At 35.5% G+C, this 21,515-nt stretch overlaps 1 protein-coding gene across 1 annotated transcript; it reads left to right on the forward strand.

Annotated features, from left to right (window-relative positions):
• Positions 1–2,517: 2,517 nt before the first annotated feature.
• LOC138355431 (feeding circuit activating peptides-like) lies at positions 2,518–3,315 on the forward strand. Its single transcript, XM_069310323.1, has one exon. The coding sequence runs from the start codon at positions 2,518–2,520 to the stop codon at positions 3,313–3,315; it is 798 nt and encodes a 265-aa protein (XP_069166424.1).
• The last annotated feature ends 18,200 nt before the right edge of the window (positions 3,316–21,515 follow it).

The following is a 21,515-nucleotide window of genomic DNA, read 5'->3' on the forward strand; positions in this document are numbered from 1 at the left end:
TACTATAGACTATGTCCTTATTTATGTCTGATATGAGAATGAGAACAAGTACTCGAGCAATCACAGAACCCTGAGGAAATGAGCTCTTCACGGTTGAAGATCCAGATTTAATTTGTTGACTATTACACATTGGGTTCTGTTAGTCAAGAAATTGTAGATCCGTCGGCCTATTTTTCCGGTAATTCCTTTTGCACGCATTTTATGTGCAATAACACCATGGTCACATTTGTCGAAGGCTTTTGTGAAATCTGTGTAAATTACATCAGCGTTTTGCTTGTCTACCATGGCATCTAATGCCATGTCATAGTGGTCCAGCAACTGTGATAGGCAAGAGCGCCCTGTTCTGAAACCATGAAAGCATCTCCAGGAAATGGAGATGCTGTAGCTCTATGTATTTTGTATTCTTACTTCTTAGCACTCTTTCTAAGAGTTTTATGATGTGTGATGTTAGTGCTATCGGTCTGTAATTTTTTGCCTTAGCCTTGTTTCTTCCTTTATGGAATGGTGCTATCGCTGCTGTTTTTAGTATGTCAGGGATAACGCCAGTATCTAGGCTTTATCTCCAAAGAATTGCAAGGGCCAGCAACAGTGTTTTTTTTTTTTACAGTTCTTGATGCATATGGAATTCTAAGAGTCATGGCCTGGTGCAGAGGGCATAGGCATACTATTTAGGCCTATGCATAATGACTTGAGAAGGATTCGAACTAGCGCTCACTCTGGTACTCTCAAGCTATATATATATCAATATATATAGAGATACCATTCAATACATCGGATTAAGTATTTATATATACATATACTTAATCCGATGTATTGAATGTTAAACTCAAGTTGCAATTCATTTATTCGACTAAGTATTGCAAATCTGTGCATTGTTTTGGACTTTGCAAATCTGACACTGTTGTACAAACATTCCCACTAGAATTATCATAAATAAAAATTTTTTGTAATCATTCCTTAGATTGTTTGCTACATTATTGTTCATGTAATAATGTCATTAACTGACGATACAGAATAAGTGATACAAATATAAAAATAAATATAATACATTTTTACTGCAAGAAAAACTGCAGTGAAATGGGAATAAATTGTCCTATTTCACTGTGGGGTTTTCCTTGCTTTTTGAGGTCACATGTTCCCTGACCTTTTTTGTGTATATAATACATATTTTCAAAGCCAACGAAAGTATACATCAGTCGTAATGTATATTAAATCAATTCATCTCTCGTGGTTCAAAAACAATTTGTTAAAATGTAAGAGATTGATAGACTTCTTTTATTGACGAAAGAATAGGGACGCTAGATTGACAGGAACACATCAGAGTTGAGCAATAAGATAACTTTTACATGTGTTTTTTATCAGCTTTCCCGCAGGCCAACAAGTGAAACATATGTCGGGAGCTGAGAGGGTGTTGATAATACTCTCTCAGGGTATTAATAATACCCTCTCTGCTTTCAGCATATAGCATTCTTTCAGCATTCTTCCCTTGGCTCTATGCTAGTTCCTTGTCCTCCTATCCCAGCTCCTTGTCCTCATATCCCGGCTCCTTGTCCTAATATCCAAGCTCCTTGTCCTCATATCCCAGCTCCTTGTCTTCATATTCCAGTTCCTTGTCCTCATATTCCAGCTTCTTGTCCTCATATCCCAGCTCCTTGTCCTCATATCCCAGCTCCTTGTCCTCATATCCCAGCTCATTGTCCTAATATCCCAGCTCCTTGTCCTCATATCCCAGCGTATTGTCCTTATATCCATTCTATGAGCTGTAATTCTTGATTTCTAATTGATAAGATAATTTTTTTTATTTCTAATTGATAAGATAATTCTTGATTTCTAATTGATAAGATAATTCTTGATTTCTGAGTGATAAGATAATTCTTGATTTCTAATTGATAAGATAATTCTTGATTTCTAACTGATAAGATAATTCTTGATTCCTAATTGATAAGATAATTCTTGTTTTCTAATTGATAAGATAATTCTTGACTTGTTATTGAAAAGACAGTTATTGACTTGTGATTGATAAGGTCATTTTGATTTCTGATTGATGAGAATGTTATGAAAACTCATGACTGCCTTGTTCAGTACAGAAATTATATATATAAATTATTTATAGAAATTATGTGTAGAAATTATACATAGAAATTAAATGAGGATATTCCTTGGAAACAATATTTCGATGTTCTGAATGACCAGAAAAATCGAGGTATTTCGAGGTTATAAGGTTGTTAGTAGTTCTGTTTTGGTTCTGCCTACACGTTCAGTCTACCTGCCCCATCAAACAGTCTTCCCCGTCAAATTGGTGTGTCTGTCAGCATATTCGTCAGCTTCTTAGGTCAGGACGAAAGTATATTTCTTTGGTCCTTTCGTTAGTATATTTCTTTGGTGCAATCGTCAGTATATCTCTCCGTTCCGTGTCTACCCAAGGTATAACCACCGCCCGTCAGGGTAATTGGATATACCTTCTTACCTTGCACGAAAAGCTATACACGTTCCGAACTGTCAAATCTGTCTAAATTTATGATAGAATATAGAAATAGACACATCAAACAGTTTAGAAAATCCTCAGCATCACAACAGACCTCAACAGTCTACATAGCAAATAATTTAGACAAAGAAACAGAGAATTTCTACGACACAAACAATGGTGACATATTCAGTCTCTATGACTCAAGAAACAGAGACATAGACAATCTCTGCGACACAAACAAAAGAGACATAGACACTCTCCAAGACACAAACAAAAGAGACATAGACACTCTCCAAGACACAAACAAAAGAGACATAGACACTCTCCAAGACACAAACAAAAGAGACATAGACACTCTCCAAGACACAAACAAAAGAGACATAGACACTCTCCAAGACACAAACAAAAGAGACATAGACACTCTCCAAGACACAAACAAAAGAGACATAGACACTCTCCAAGACACAAACAAAAGAGACATAGACACTCTCCAAGACACAAACAAAAGAGACATAGACACTCTCCAAGACACAAACAAAAGAGACATAGACACTCTCCAAGACACAAACAAAAGAGACATAGACACTCTCCAAGACACAAACAAAAGAGACATAGACACTCTCCAAGACACAAACAAAAGAGACATAGACACTCTCCAAGACACAAACAAAAGAGACATAGACACTCTCCAAGACACAAACAAAAGAGACATAGACACTCTCCAAGACACAAACAAAAGAGACATAGACACTCTCCAAGACACAAACAAAAGAGACATAGACACTCTCCAAGACACAAACAAACAAACTAACAAACAAACAAACAGTCTTTACAAAAACTATATTTAAAAAAACTACCATGACAAGTGTGTGTATATAATTCTATATCTCATCACCTAAATGAAGAATTATATAATTAATCCCCAGAAACAAAAAAATTAATAATAATAATTTAGTATATATGAAAGGGGGGGAGGGGGAAATTTTGACTCGTTCCCCCCTTTCGTTCTGAATTGCCCAATGACGTAATAGGAAAAAAAAAGAGATGTCGGGTTCACCTGTTCACCAATAGCGGTCTAATGCGATAAAGTAGAGTTTTTTGTTTTACAGGATTAAGCGATTAGTGCATGTCTTCGTGTCACGGTAATCGCATGATTTGTCCATTATTTGACTGTCATTGCAAATTGATGTAATGGTCTAGATGTATTTTGCTCTTGAAATCCTAATCCCCCACCCTAGTTGCCAGTGCCTGTGTTTGTTTGAAGCTCGCATGAGCACGCGCGCGCTCATGATGCCACGCACATACACACACACACACACATACACATACAAAACACAACTCCCTATTTTCGTGTAAATCTTTATATTATATAATATTTATATTAAAATAATAATACACAAATATTAAAACTGTGTATATATAATCATTATTATCATGACTATCTGTAATACTCTTGCTTTCATGTAAAGTTAAATTACAGGAAGAGTCTTTCAAAATACAGAAAATAATTGCTTGGCAATCTAATTCATGTTCAAATCAATTAAATCTATGGGAAAACTATGGAAAAGTATACTAAAATTTTATACCTTATCTCGCACCTTCTCCCCTCCTCCCAACCGAAAATTGACAAACGTACAATCTACATCGCATTCCCAAAACCTCTAAATCCTTGTAGGGATTTCAAACTCATATGTACTACAAATATCCAAGAACATTTATTTAAAACTTAATAACACATACGCAGTACAACAGGGAAAGGGCAACCACATAACTTAGGTAACTATGTCCTCACATAACTTAAGGACTTATGTCCTCACATAACTTAAGGACTTATGTCCTTACTAAACTTTAGGGGGGTCAAATAGCCTACTTAGAACTTTCTAGTCGCCAAATCAGCACATTCTGGTCTTTCTATTCGTCAAAATAGCTGGCTTTGACCTTTCTGTTAGACAAAAACAGCATACTCAAAACCTTCTGTTCTTCAAACTCGCATATTCGGGACTTTCACTTCGACAAAATAACATACTCAGGTGTTTCTATTGGTAAAACCAGCATACTCGAGAACTATATATATAATATATATATATATATATATATATATATATAATATATATATATATATATTATATAATATATATTATATATATATATATATATATATATATATATACACTCTCGTGCCAATATGTATTAAGCATAATTTTAGTATTAACGTTAGTTTCTATGGAAACAGAATTTTTGTTGTACTAAATCCCAAAAACACCAAATCCATTATGTATTTATTTTAAATACAGTTTTTATCCTTTTTTTCACATAAGACCAAACGGTTTGATTGTGCCAGAGGTCTCTATTCACTATACAAAAACAACGACCATCTGTTTAATTTCTACAGGTATGCATGTAACTTCTACAGGTATGGATATAAGCAACAGGTATGCATGTAACTTCTACAGGTATGGATATAAGCAACAGGTATGCATGTAACTTCTACAGGTATGGATATAAGCAACAGGTATGCATGTAACTTCTACAGGTATGGATATAAGCAACAGGTATGGATATAAGCAACAGGTATGCATGTAACTTCTACAGGTATGGATATAATCAACAGGAATATATATTACTTATAAAGGTAAGTATATATTCAACAGGCATGTATGCAATTTCTACAGGTATGTATCTAATTAACAGGTATGTATGCAACTTTTGCAGGTATATATGTATTCTACAGATGATTTATGTAATTTAGGGGGCGGTGGCTTCCTTTAATTCATGTGTTTATTACCCTATACATGTATTTGCTTTTATGTATAACGATACATACTACGTATTAATATTGTCAAATTAAAAATGATGTGCTTGGTAATAGTTGTTTAGTCCAAGATTTCTTAAAATTCTGTTATTTTGTGTGAAGAAAGGAATGAAATTTTGAGGATAGCCATATTGTCCACGATATTAGGATCTCTCTCTCTGTCTCTCTCTCTCTCTCTCTCTCTCTCTCTCTCTCTCTCTCTCTCTCTCTCTCTCTCTCTCTCTCTCTCTCTCTCTCTCTCTCTCTCTCTCTCCTCTCCCTACCTCAGAAAATGTAGTATTGTAACCCAAATGAATTCACGTTCATAGTTTTCGAGAAAACCATAAAAACCATGTGCGGGTAAACGGCGGGAGAATACCTAAAACCCATACTGAAAAAAAAAACTGATTTTATTTCACACTTCTTGAAACTCGTAAGGAGAGAGGGTAGCACTTACGATGCTGATATTTCTTAGACTTGCGGCAGTTGGGGCGACCTCGACTGGGCTATGACTCTAACATATATCCATTGGTATCTAACCCATGTATCGTGATGGGAAGTTAGGTGAGGCTTGCCTCATTGATCAAGCACTTGGTCAATATGAGGACAATGAGGGATATGAGGACAAAATATGAGCTGCTATACGGGAAATGAGTGAAGAAATGATCCCGAACTACTTGGATCAAAAGCCTCGACCTCCATGATAGGAGACTATCTGCTCTCCTGTCCACTCCAAGGGGACAGGGAGGGATATTTTGCCCAGAATGTTTCGAAAATCTCCGTCTCGACCGGCACAGATCACTCGGTCATCCCGTCCGCAATTTTCGGTATTGTGTGATGAAAAGTCTTAAAGGCTCGGGCAATTTTGACAATCTATTCCTGATCCGGATATATAACTCTTATATCCGGATTTGCCAATGGCACCGAACAGGGAATTGCTCTGTAAACAGATTGGGTCGTGAGATTTTGGATCATTTCTATTTGGAATAAAAACCAGTTGGCTGTTAACAAAAAAATACCACTATCTGGTTACTTGAAATAGTCTGGTTTTCTAACCCTCTGGTGATATAAAATAAAATTCTTCAATTGCACTCTGTATCACAATACACTCTGTCTCACAATACACTCTGTCTCACAATGCACTCTGTATCACAATACACTCTGTATCACAACACACTCTGTAACACAATGCACTCTGTATCACAATGCACTCTGTATCACAACACACTCTGTAACACAATGCACTCTGTATCACAATACACACTGTATCACATTGCACTCTGTATCACAATGCACTATCACAATGCAATTGAAAAGTATATTTTTATGCAATGTTACATTTCATTACTTTGTCATACAATCATACATGTTAGCTTAGTGCAACAACTAATAATAATACGCTATACAAATATATATAATATATATATATATATATATTATATAATATATATATATATAAACCCCACTTCTCGGTGTATATACACTGAGAGTATACTTGAGCTCTGGAGTATGTCCAGGGCTATCATATTCTTGCTGGTTGGTCAGTAAGAATAGTGGTCACTTGAAGTGGACTAAATAACACTTACGAGGTCAATAGCCTTATAATATCCTTCCAGACGCTGATAGGCCTTAGAAACCATTCAGAATTTGTATAGGCCTTAAGCCCAACATTAAAGCAATTAAAAGGATATAATTGCCTATGAGTGCCTGGGAATTAGTGAATGAGTTTACAGATGTGTTCTTGGAGGAAGAACTATATAAAATGGGGTGTAATTATTGTACTGGTGATCACAGATAGAATGTAAATGTTTAACTAGTATCGTGAATCGTATTTATGAATGTTTATGCAAATTTATCAGCCTATCGTCGTAAAATGATAGTAGTTATATTAACTATTTGGTCAAAAGTACCGTTGGTCAAAAGTACTATTGGTCAAAAGTACTATTGGTCAAAAGTACTATTGGTCTAAAGTACTATTGGTCAAAAGTACCAATATGTAGTGATGAACCAATAGAAAGCTGTCTTTTATGCCATTGACTTTGGACAAAATGGAACCAATTTTTTTGTAACCGAGATATAAATATAAGACCTAACCTAACCTACCTAATCCTAGGCCTAATGCACGATATTTTAGGCCAAATATTGTACAAATATGTGTTGTTCGAATTTGTGAGCTGGCCTGCATTTTTCTCTTGAGTGGGAGGTTAATTTCACAATATAATTTACGCGTTTTATGGGATTATAACCTCAGTTTAAATACTATACAATAGAAGAAATATAAGAAAAGTACTATAAGAACAAATATTTTTTGTAATATTTTCGTAGGTATGGTGGCGGGCCGTGCCAGAAATCGCCGTAGGGGTCTGAATTTGACCCTGGGCACGCTGCTCCCCTTGTGAATTCTGGCGGCTCCCTCCAGCCTATGTTTGTTCCATACCGCAGACCATTCCCTCTGGCAATTTGGGTGAGCCTAGGCCCAAGCGTCTTTTTGAAAATAGTTGCTGCTGTCCCCCATGTAACCCAAAGCTAATAATGTCTGTCAGGCCATGATTGACAACTGCTCTTCAATCTATGAATGATTCTTATGATTGACATCATCGTTGCAGCGCCTTTAGCCTCGTTAGTATCACTCCGGTTAAGGGTACTTAGGACTCCAAAGCTTACATCGGCGATCAGCTTGTCCCTCCCACCAGCAGCAAGAATGAGACCACCTGAAGGATCTCTCTAACCTATTAAGTGTTCCCAAAACTCCACCAAAATCATCGAATATAAAAACTCATATCTAGAAATCCATTTGAAAATAATTCCATTTATTCCACCTGAACCACCCCCCCACCCACCCCCTTAACCACAGCAAGTCATTCAGTGACCTTTAATTACCGCCAGCAAGATTACTGAATTCCACCTGTCAATATAGGTCTCTGAAGGCCTCATTGTAATTGTAAAACAATGATGTTCTCTTGTTGTACACTTGTTCACTACACACACACAAATTTCCTACTCACTTTATGATTTCAAGTCCTCAGTGACCAGTAATGGAGCCCAGGTTAGCGCCTCGTGTTCTCAGTATTGTCAATGATTCGTTTCCGGGGGTATTTCGCTCACACAAAATTTTTGCTTGCTAAAACTAGTGAAAAGTTAGGTCTTTCGTCGTAATTTTTTTTATATGATAATCGTTATATTATTGCATCAGATGAGGGGTTTTCGGATATTTTTCAGTGATTCATGAAATAGGTTTTATGGTTATTGTCGTGTCCTGGGAAAAAAAGACTTTTTTAATCTCTAAGTAATACAGACTTTTTTATAATCTCTAAGTAATACAGACTTTTTTATAATCTCTAAGTAATACAGACTTTTTTATAATCTCTAAGTAATACAGACTTTTTTATAATCTCTAAGTAATACAGACTTTTTTATAATCTCTATGTAATACAGACTTTTTTTATAGCTTACATTCTTATCAGAAAAAATTCTTAAGAAAAGGGCTACATTTGTATTTCCCTCTCCGTTACACTACCTTCAACCTCCCTTGTTATTTATCTATCTACACCTCCTTTATTAATATATATCTGCACCTTCTTCTTCTTCTTTAACCTCTCTTTGTCTTCTTCTTCTTCTTTAATCTATCTCCACCTCCTACCCCCTTTTTAGCCCAAACTGTTTTTCTCCCCTCATTCCCCTTCTCGTTTATGTAATTCTTTTCCTCCCTTTCTATTTATCCTTTCGCTCGCATTAGTTACCTGAACCAACTTATAATCAATCACATTATTTTCCCCACACACACACACACACCTGTCTCTGATCTCATCGGTCATACCATCGGCTCCTCTCTAATCTCACAGCAAATTTGTCTATCGCAGAATCTCACTGACGAATTCTAATCTTCAACTCCGTTCCTGGATGATAGATAGATAGCGCCGCTCTGTAAATACGAATATCCATCTGTATCCTGTGTCCGTGTTGTAGGTTGGTGACACACAACACTCTGTGGTGTGTTTACGTACTTGATTACAGTTTTGATGTATTGTTGTAAATTGGAATGTATTAAATTGTCTTTAGTGAAAAATTGGTTGGCAGTGCATAATGTCATAAGAGCTTATCGCTGGGATGTTTTCGTATTTTTCTAATTTATTGGGATTAGTTTAGCAGAAGTTTGGCTAAAGACTTCTCTGTCTGGCTAAGTTTAGAAGAAGTTTTTATTCAAAATTATGGGTACGTGTTGTCTATAAAGTAGTATTACAGTTTTCTATAAATACGTTGAATATACGACGACGTATTTCAAAATACATTGAGCTCTACATATGGACATGATTTCCAAGGATGTGTAATATTTTATCCAACATGGGTAGACAGATTGTGAGAAAATATCTGTCTTCTTCCCACGTACTCAAGCGTACTCTCTGGGTGTAAGTTCTCACGTACTCAGCCGTTGAGTCAATCTCTCCTATTCTCTTCGATCCTCAATCCATCAAAATTGACAGAATGTGTTTACATCTTGGGCCGAAAAAAAACTTTGACCGTCATGTTTTGGGGGTTGATTTCCGTGACAGTAGAACCCTGTCAGTTAGACGGATGTGACAGATGGATTACTGATCTTTGTGAGGTCGTCAACATGCAGGTGACAGCTCACTCATCTATTCGAAATAAATTCCGAACATAAGCGACTATCTGAACACATATAGCCTCAAAAGCCATATATCCTTAGACGACGTAAAAACTTACTTTGCACATATTTTGAATTTTATTTACTTAATTTGACACAATCTGAGAAGGTAACTGTCAGTTTATTTGATCTTGTGAGATACCAGACGTGATTCTAGACTATATATATTTGTCTCACAAATCCTTTGAGACCCTTGGAGGATAACGCATATAAATATTAAGATATTATTAACGTTATCTAAGATAATCTTTTGTGAATCTATTAATATGTTGAGCATTTAAACGTAAATTGTTGATGATAACACGTTGATGATAACATCCAGAATAGTAATTAATTATGCAAAAATTTTATTTTTAATTATTTTATTTTATTTTTATTATCATTATTTAATATAATTTCTTATTATTTGTATTGCTATTATTATTATTATTTTTATTAATAAAGCAGTAGCAGTAGTTACAGTATTAGATGTCGTAGTAGTAGCAGTAGAAGTACTATTGATAGTAATCATTGTCGTATCTCTGTTTGTATTCCGAGTACATGGCTCTGTGTATCAGTACAGAAACACAACACACAAACCGAGGCTCAGATTTTATGAAATATGTCAAAGAATGGTGGGTTACAGCTGAGGCTCACCAGTGCATATAAAACTATATGAATACAGTGACAAAGATGCACAGTTATTGCTGAAATCTTGTGGGTAAATGAATGAGTTATCAGACTGTATTACAACATGAGGTGAACAACATGGTGAGAACAAAATGGTGGTGAGATGAACAATTTGAGAAATGTAAAGAAATTTATGAGTGTAAATAAAGTGAAAAACTACACACAAATTGTTTAATCAAAATTTTGTTGAATTAAATAAAAACACTGAAATAGATGGGTATTTAAAAAAAAACAAAGGCTTGAGGAAAGTGTAATTGTGTGTACTCACCTAATTGTACTCACCTAATTGTGCTTGCGGGGGTTGAGCTCTGGCTCTTTGGTCCCGCCTCTCAACCGTCAATCAACTGGTGTACAGATTCCTGAGCCTATTGGGCTCTATCATATCTACATTTGAAACTGTGTATGGAGTCAGCCTCCACCACATCACTTCCTAATGCATTCCATTTACTAACTACTCTGACACTGAAAAAGTTCTTTCTAACGTCTCTGTGGCTCATTTGGGTACTCAGCTTCCACCTGTGTCCCCTTGTTCGCGTCCCACCAGTGTTGAATAGTTCATCCTTGTTTACCCGGTCGATTCCCGGGTGTGTGTGTTTGTGTCTGTGCAAAACAGCATTCAGGTGTGAAGTCACTAGGAATATTCAGGTGTGTGTGAAGATAATTGCAAAATACTTGTTTTGTAGGCAATAAGTATTTTGTGTATTAACACAAGATACACAAGACCTTGTGTACCTTCCCCCCTCCCCCCATCCCCTTTTGATTTAGGAATTTAGTATAAAAAATAACAGTGTATGTAATTGAGATAAATATCAGAATATTTATCATAATAATATCTGGGTAGATATGACATGCTATCTAAGTATTTTACGCTTGCAGGCCGTTCTCGCACTCTCTTGTACGTGCCAATATATTTATTAAAAACTGTCTTGAACTTAGGGAGATATTTGATAAAACTGTCTTGAACTTAGGGAAATAATTGTTAAATCTGTCTTGAACTTAGGGAGATATTTGATAAAACTGTCTAGAACTTATGGAGACATTTGATAAAACTGTCGTGAACTTGGAGAAATTGTTGTTAAAACTGTCTTGAACTTAGGGGAAATGTTTCTTAAAACTGTCTTGAACTTAGGGAAATTGTTGTTAAAACTATTTTGAACTTCGGAAAATAATTGTTAACACTATCTTGAAGTTAGTGTCCTATTTATTAATACTAAAACGAACTTTATAAGATAATGTTTTGAACACAGATAAATAATTATTACCACAGTCTTGAACGTAAAGAGAAAATTATTAACACTTTAAGAGGCTGTTTAATTAAGACAATTAATTAATTAATTGTCTCGTACTTCAAGAGACAATACTTCTGAACACGCGGCTTAAAAATATCATTAGGAAACAGAAGGATGGGAAAAAAATGCATTCTTCAGTATCCTCAAATTCGAAAATACATCTTTTTTCGTATAGCTATACACAGTAGATCAATTGTTTACAATCTACACTGCTCTCGTTTCAAATAAAAATGAACGATATACCCTCAAATGAATTCCAGCTCCGGCGAAGTACAGTTAAAACATACAATGAGCGTGGGTATATCTTAGATATATATCTAATATTAGTATATATTCTAATATTAGGTATATATTAGATATATATCTAATATATATATCTAATATATATTTAACAGCACTGGAGATCAACTCATTATCCTGAAGACAGCAATTTCGATGCCACATGCAGCGGATAGAAAGAGGTCTTGGTGTTGAAACCTGCAACGTTATCTAACTAGTTTCCTAACGTACAGCTAAGCTAGTTTGAGGAAAGGGGGGGAGGGGGGGTCACCTTGCACAGATAAACCTCATTGAGGGTTCAAAATCTACTGATAAACCACGTTTGGGGTCATCACAATGTACAGATAAATTCCGTTTGGGGGTGACAATGTTCAGAAAAATACCTTTTTAAGGATCAAACTGGACAGATAAAATATGTTTTATCTGTACACATTTTTTATTCTTAAACCCCGTTTAAGGGTCATAATGTGCAGATATACCCCGTTTAAGGGTCAAAATGTGCAGATAAACCCGTTTAAGGGTCAAAATGTGCAGATAAACCCGTTTAAGGGTCAAAATGTGCAGTTAAACCCCGTTTAAGGGTCAAAATGTGCAGATAAACCCCGTTTAAGGGTCAAAATGTGCAGATATACCCCGTTTAAGGGTCAAAATGTGCAGATAAACCCCGTTTAAGGGTCAAAATGTGCAGATAAACCCCGTTTAAGGGTCAAAATGTGCAGATAAACCCTGTTTAAGGGTCAAAATGTGCAGATAAACCCCTTTTAAGGGTCAAAATGTGCAGATAAACCCCGTTTAAAGGTCAAATTGCGCAGATCAACCCCCATTTAAGTGTCAAAATCTACAGATAAACCCCGTTTAAGGGTCAAAATGTCCGATAAAACCCGAACATAGAATCATAATGAACGGATAAAACAGTTTATGGGGTTAGAGTGCATCTATAAACCCCGGTTTAGAGGTCACAAATATACAAACACACGCAATTTGGGGGTTGCAAAGTATAGTTGAAGCTCGTTTGGGGTTTAACATGCACAGATAACCCCTGTTTATGGGGGGGGGGTCACAATGCACAGATAAACCCCGTTTGGGAGTAAGAACGTACAGATAAAAATTTATGACCCCAAAACACCCTTTTGGGGTCACAAATACTAGATAAACTGCCAATTTGGGGTCACAAATAATAGATAAACTGCCAATTTGGGGTCACAAATTATCGATAAACACCAATTTGGGATCACAAATGATAGATAAAAAACTAATTTGGGTCACAAAGAATAGATAAACGCCAATTTGGGATCACAAATAATAGATAAACACCAATTTGGGGTCACAAATGATAGATAAACACCAATTTGGGATCACAAATGATAGATAAAAAAACCAATTTGGGGTCACAAATGATAGATAAACACCAATTTGCGGTCACAAATGATAGATAAACACCAATTTGCGGTCACAAATGATAGATAAACACCATTTTGGAATCAAATTATAGATAAATCGCCAATTTGGAATCACAAATTATAGATGAATCGCCAATTTGGAATCACAAATTATAGATAAATCGCCAATTTGGAATCACAAATTATCGATAAACACCAATTTGGGGTCACAAATGATAAATAAACCATTTTGGCGTCACAAATTATAGATAAAAACCTTCTGTGCATCACAACGTTGAGACTCACCCCTTACTGGATGTGTCTGGACGAAGGAGAGCCAACACTAACGACAGAGAACCAGCACAACGAAACACTAACGAGGGGGACAAGCCAACACGATGAAATTCTAACGAAGGGCAAACTACGCCACCATGTCAGCCCTTCCAGTATTCATATCATAATCAAAAGTTCACTGCATGACAAACTTACACATTGCAGATAATAAATATGATGCATACAAATGTACCAACGTCAAAAAATTATAAAATGGGATGTGAATGTTGATGGTTCATTACACATGAAAGTGCATTGACTTCCACACGAGGCAGAGGTGAATGCATACCCAGATGAAATGTGTAGATAAAATCTGGATTATTTTGTTGCATTATCTCATACAGAGAGAGAGAGAGAGAGAGACAGAGACAGACAGAGAGAGAGGTTGTAACTTAAACATACATAATAAACCTCTCTCTCTCTCTCTCTCTCTCTCTCTCTCTCTCTCTCTCTCTCTCTCTCTCTCTCTCTCTCTCTCTCTCTCTCTCTCTCTCTCCAAGTCTCGATTACATAACAAGCAATTGCCCTGATGGGTCTCTATAACTACTACCGTTGACGCGTACCCTGTTCCTGTCGGTATATTTGTATATACAATGAATGTCAAAGTACAAATAATGACTTTTCACTCTGTGAATACGTAACAAAAAAGTAACATACAATTAGTGTAAGTTACATTTTATACCAACAAAATCAAATTATACAATTTTGACCATTGGCCAAAGACAGAATTTTTTGTAAGCTAGGGTTTATACATTGGTGTATTGAAATAGGTTTCCTGAAATAGCTGTATTGAAATAGGCACATTGAGAAAGGGGCATTTTTACAGTGTGACATGTTTCTCTTAACGACCGAACTAAATTTCTTAACTCAATCGACCTCGACGTCAAAATTCAAGTGGTTTAGAGAAATTACAAACAACTCAGTATTGACTCTTCCTGGTACTAATGCGTATTGGCTCCGGTAAGTTAGGCAAATGAGCCTAGTTATGCTTTGACGCTTTTAATATGTCTAGATCACCCTATTTGTTTACAGAGGGTGAAATAGAGAGAACTGGCTTCACATGGCGGGTGGGTACTGAATGAAGCACATCTCGAGTCATAGTTTCGATTATAACTACGTTGAAATTGCATTCTGTACTCATCCAGCCCGTCCTTATCAACAAAGCAGCCCGTCCTTATCAACAAAGCAGCCCCCTTATCAACAAAGCAGCCCGTCCTTATCAACAAAGCAGCCCGTCCTTATCAACAAAGACCAATGTTTATTCCATGCACCCACCAAATCAACCTGTTTATCAATAAAAAAAATGCTTTGCACACGACTCACAACTGATAACGATCGAACATTTCTCGAGCGGTGCTTCACTAACGACCGCTGTTCCAAAGGCTCTATACTACAAATATAAATAATTGCCAATAGAACCTAAATATGTTGACCAGACCACACACTAGAAGGTGAAGGGACGACGACGACGTTTCGGTCCGTCCTGGACCATTCTCAAGTTGATTGTCGACTTGAGAATGGTCCAGGACGAACCGAAACGTCGTCGTCGTCCCTTCACCTTCTAGTGTCTGGTCTGGTCTACTAACCTACGCCTAAATGTGAACAAAGGGTAATATATAATAATATTAGTTTATAGTTGAGAAGATTCCTATTGTGAATGGACATCGTGTTAGAAATTGACAAATGTATTTTTTAAGGGAACTCGCCTGCTAGATGGAATGAACATAGCCCGGATTAGGGGTGTGAATGGCCATCTTTGTTAACAATGGCCAACTGCTTGTTAACTCAGCAGCCCGACACCACTGTTTACAATTGGAGTACACATTAAACACCATTATGTTCAATCTTTTTTTCTTTGGTTGAGCAACGCTTTGCTCTCTTCTTGGGGTCGATTCGTACCCTTTCACTTGCTTCACGCACATATTACAAACACCTAACCAAACATAACCTAGATCTAACTATGCACAAAATTATAATTTGCATCACCATTCAATTATATTCGGGAAAAGTTTTATATATATGTACATCTATATATAAATTTATATATTATATATATATATATATATATAATATATATATATATATATATATATATATATATATATATATATATATATATATATATATATAATACATCTCCTTCTGAAGATGTATTAATATAAGAAAGTACTCAAGGAAATTCCTGTTTCAATTTTCCTCCGTGGTCTGACACTGTCACATTTTTAATCACGTGTTTATTTTCGTGATATACACACATATATATATGTAAATATATACACAGCATGTTATATAGTAAGAATGGGTCTTACTATATAACTTGGCCGCAGCTTGGAGCAGAATAGGCTGAGGATGAGTTGTATGAGAAGAATGTAAAAGCCTTACCAGCTCTGACAAGGGAACAGCCCTATTTTATACCTTCTCATGGTGAACTGGACTACACAAATTGTCTGCTATATCCAGCTGGTTCTCACTGGTAGGTCTTGAACAGTGACAGCTGGCTCTGGCAGCCATGAGTGACAACCCCTCACTGGGGAGCCGGTCGGCCGAGCGGACAGCACGCTGGACTTGTGATCCTGTGGTCCTGGGTTCGATCCCAGGCGCCGGCGAGAAACAATGGGCAGAGTTTCTTTCACCCTGAATGCCCCTGTTACCTAGCAGTAAAATAGGTACCTGGGTGTTAGTCAGCTGTCACGGGCTGCTTCCTGGGGGTGGAGGCCTGGTCGAGGACCGGGCCGCGGGGACACTAAAGCCCCGAAATCATCTCAAGATAACCTCACACGGATCCTGCAGCCTCTCCGAGACACAAACCAGGGGTCAATTACCCTCGAACAGGGTAATATCTCACTGTTCGAGCCTATCAGAGTGTCGTTTGGTTTCTCCATAGCATGTGTAGACTTTCAAAATCTACAATTACATTCCTGTGCATTACATAAATATATATTCTACGTCACGCCTCTTCAAATGCTGTAATTGTATTGTAATGCTGGAGAACTGTAGTTACAAATTAGTGAACCAAACCTGTTGTACTCGAATGCTTGGCGATATTGACATAGTGTTGCGAAAGCTGTTGAAAAAACACACACACACAAATGGGAGAACTGAAGCAGCAACACATCTGTATCTCTGTGTATGTCTCTGTTTTGTTTTTCTCGAGTGTTGCTTGAGTGCGGTTGTTTGGAAAGCACGAGGCGTCTTGAGAACTTGTTTCACCTCACATTGGTAAGTCATTTCAGGTGTTGTGTTGAATGAAATGTTAAATTATAAAGTGTAGGATGGCGGGCCAGGAATGGAATGGATACACTTGGATACCTGGATATCTATTCCTGGATACACCAGGAATGTATCCCTTTACGATGTTGCTTTGTCAGGTGGATATACGTGCAGGTGGATAAGCTGTAACTCTTGGAACCCGCCTCGTGTAGCCCCACTATTAACTAGTGTGTAAAGGTTTCAGTGCCTATTTGATTCTGTCGTATATATATATATATAGTTGAAGCTCGAAAGTATTACACTACACTAAACTACACTACACTACACTACACTACACTACACTACACTACACTATACTACACTACACTATTTGTTCACTTGAAGGTACTCTTTTCATTTGATCGTCAGATGGTTGTGTATGTGTGTATTTCCAATACTTCCTCTCTCTCTCTCTCTCTCTCTCTCTCTCTCTCTCTCTCTCTCTCTCTCTCTCTCTCTCTCTCTCTCTCTCTCTCTCTCTCTCTCTCTCTCTCTCTTCTCTCTAACTCTCTCTTTCTCTCTCTCTCTTTCTCTTCCCCTTTCACACGGTTGATGTGCATGACGCTGGGGTGAGGGGTGAAAGCTGTGGTTGTTATGCTTCGGAACAACAGGTGGGCATCTTGTTGCATGACCTGGGAAAAGGATTTTTTGTGTGTGTAAACATTATTTCTATTTTTGTTTAGTTTCAGCTTTTCTAGGATTTTTTTTTTTTTTTTTAATTTATAATAATAGTTTTGCACGCACGCGCATATTCATACACACACACACACACACACACACACACACACACACACACACACACTCATATATTCACACAATGTTGATATGATAGAGCCCAGTAGGCTCAGGATTCTGTACACCAGTTGATTGTCAGTTGAATAGCGGACCAAAGAGCCAAAGCTCAACCCCCGCAAGCACAACTAAATGAGTACACACACACACACACACCACACACACACACACACACACACACACACACACACTCAGCCCGAGAGAAAAGAGAGAAAAGACTAAACAACTTATTAACCTGAGATGTCATAATATTTAAGAGATGCTAAATAACTCATATAAGACTTAAATTACATTAAAATCAAATGGTTACGTAGTCATATTGTTGAGTGATATTCCGTAAATGATCAACGCGCTAGACTTAGAAATGCAGCGAAGTGTTTTTACAGAGAATTACAAGGAAATGTCTAAGATCCCAAATGAAATGATTTTAAGAAATTTACACAATTAAATACCACGATTTCAAGACAACCTCAAGTTTCGAACCTCAACTTGAGGTTCGAAACGTTGTGCAAATTGTATAAATAAGTGTAATACATTCTATAGTAATTCACTTCTTTTCTTCACCTTGAAATAACGAAAATGAGTTTTGGAGAACTCCTCTTTCAGGTAAGCCCTGATGCTAGGAAAATAGTTAGAGGGATAGAAGCCCTAAATCAGAATAGTAAATACAGAATATGCGGTCATATTCAATGAAACATGTTTAAAAGAAAACCTTCTGCCAGTATACTCCAATATATATATATATATATATATATATATATATATATATATATATATATTATATATATATAATATATATATATATATATATATATATATACATACATATATGTGGAAAATCCACAAAGAAATTGGAAAAGAAGACGAACGTTTCGGCCGTTTTACAGCCGTTGTCAACACCAGACTGACTAGGAGAAATAGAGGGAAGGTACAGGTCAACAGTTCAATATAACCACATATCCTCAGGTAAATAATTACCCAGAAGCAGGTATAGATTTAACTTAGAATAATAGCATTAAGCGGTCAGAGAATAAGGATGAAAGATTAAAGAAAGCCTCAATGAACACACAATATATGAATATAATATTAAAATGAGATATAGTAACCCTTTCAGAGTTTTTTCTTAAACTGTTGTGCAATATTGTAACTTAAAAAATGGATCAAGTCTGTACATATCAGTTATAACATTGATAAGATTTGGACACTGACTGATTAAGACAGACTCGATCAAATTCCATTCCACGAGACAACCGCAATTAGTAGTGGTAACCTACGTAAGACAAGAACGTGAGTATGCATCACCTGTATGCAAATTTCGCTTCTTGAAGATCACAAATTAAACTACTAGTTTGGATCCAGCCATAAGAGCCCTGAGTTATGAAGACTACCTGATGTACCAAAATTTAATTCACCAACAAAAATATATTCAAATGAATATGAATAAGAATTGATAAAGTGGGATTAAGACAAACCATTTCAAATGCGATAAATAAGATATATGAGGATCCTAGTAAATAATAATTGTGCTATGTTAATTATAAATATGCAACTCTTTTTATACATTAAAGTTTTAAGAATTTGTATCAAGGCATACACCTGGTGCATTTATAAATATACATATGTATAATGTTTGTATGTATATATGTATGTATATATGTATGTATCTATGTATAATGTTTAAATATTCATAATACGTTCAGATCATATTCAGTAGTGCAAGATAAAATTAATATGATAATGGTATCAATACAGATAACCCTTGTTTAACAGTTATTGAAGTCCATTGAAATAATGGTAATAATTATTAAAAATAACGTAGAGATGATAACGATGGAAGATTGCTGATAACGAAGGAATGATAAAATGACAAAGGGAAAAATTTTGATAATTAAGGAATATTGAATTGATAAATATTGTGGTAATACAAAAGTATTACGATAATACACATATTACGATAATATATCAATAATGCACAAATATTACGATAATATTACAATAGGATTTTAGGAAGTCTGTAAAAAAATTCTTGTAAAAAGTAATGAAACTTGTATTTACAGAAAGCGAAGGAGTTTCGTAAAGATCAAAATTAGCTTTAGTTTAAGGAAATTTTAGTTTTTAATTACGAAAAAAAATTTCACAGAGTTACAGTTGTTGGAAATTGAAATTAATCAATTCAATTAATCAATAATCAAGCTTTCTTAATCAATCTAATTATAATATTCTTTATGCTACTTAGCCCTCTAACGAGAGCAAATTTGCTTTCAAGATGGCGAATTAGTTTTCCTGGAAGTTCATGAACTAATTCGCTTAAAAAAGTTACTTGCTCATGTTTGTTTTACGAAAGGTTAATGGACTGAATTGACAGTAATGGTTCTCATGATATATATCTCCTGTTGAAGCAATGCATGGTGTCTCAGTCTCCAAAATAGTCCTTGCTTATTACCTTGCTTGCTTGCTTTTCTATATCTGGTTTTAAATGGTTATTCTGGGATAAAAAGCAAAGTCTTTTGTTGAAGCAGCTTACAGCACTCATGTACTCGTTCAGTTAAATAAAAACAACATTTACCTCCCTAAGTTCACGAACGTTTATATAACAAAAAAGAAATATTGCTTTTGTTGTTGGGAAGAGAAATTATTTTATATTTTTTTTTACCTGAAAAACTTTATCAGTGTTTTTTCTGTTTTTTACCTAAAATTCAAATTAGTCATGTAACTAAATAGGATAATGGAAAAAAATGGAGAATGAAGCATTAAAATGGTTTTGCTTGGCTGAATTGACCGATAAATGCATATTTTTCTTTGCATGGTAATGACAGGTGGAAGGTTTAATGATTCCTTCGATGGTTTAGCATCAATAGTTAACTGAAGACGGAGTGATTCGAACGAGATTTCCCCTCCTTCAACGATCTGGTTCGTTTTCATTAATAACAGTACTTATAAGTCCTCGTAAAATTTCAAAGGGAGAAAAACTAAGTTTATTTTTAATAATGTGAGAGATTTACAGTTCCGCTAAATAATTTTATGCGCGGTATTTTGCTTTTGACTAATCCACTAAAAGTGTGAAAAAAAACCTTTTGTTGACGAGTCTCAAAAGACGTTAGCTGAGGTAGATTAACGAGACGAAGTTAATAAATGGTAAACAATTTAAATGATTCTATGTTAAAAGGAAATGTTTCTTGATAAATAAAAAAAAAGCATAATTTAACTATACGAATTTTATACACTTACTAAAAATCAAGATTCAGTTACAATATATATATATATATATATAATATATATATATATATTATATATATATATATATATTATATATATATATTATATATATATATATATATTTGAACTGTTTTTAATCATTTTACTGACATCTTTATTGACAAAACGAAAATATAATATTCATTTTAATTTTAATATAATTAATATATTAATATATAATTTTGCCTAATCTCCGATTAGGCAAAATTTTGCTTAATTACCTAATTTTGACTAATTGCAGAGAGATGAGTGAAGCATCTTGTTGATCACTGTCCCACAGGACAGTTTATAACGTGTATAAGACATGATGTCCAATTTGTACATTGAAATACATGTTGTTTATGAGGTC

Source organism: Procambarus clarkii, chromosome 67 (genome assembly GCF_040958095.1).
Source record: "Procambarus clarkii isolate CNS0578487 chromosome 67, FALCON_Pclarkii_2.0, whole genome shotgun sequence".
Taxonomy (NCBI): domain Eukaryota; kingdom Metazoa; phylum Arthropoda; class Malacostraca; order Decapoda; family Cambaridae; genus Procambarus; species Procambarus clarkii.

Bases quoted from the DNA above. Each gene is read 5' to 3' on its own strand.
- LOC138355431 (XM_069310323.1), top strand. From the start codon at position 2,518: ATGATAGAATATAGAAATAGACACATCAAACAGTTTAGAAAATCCTCA.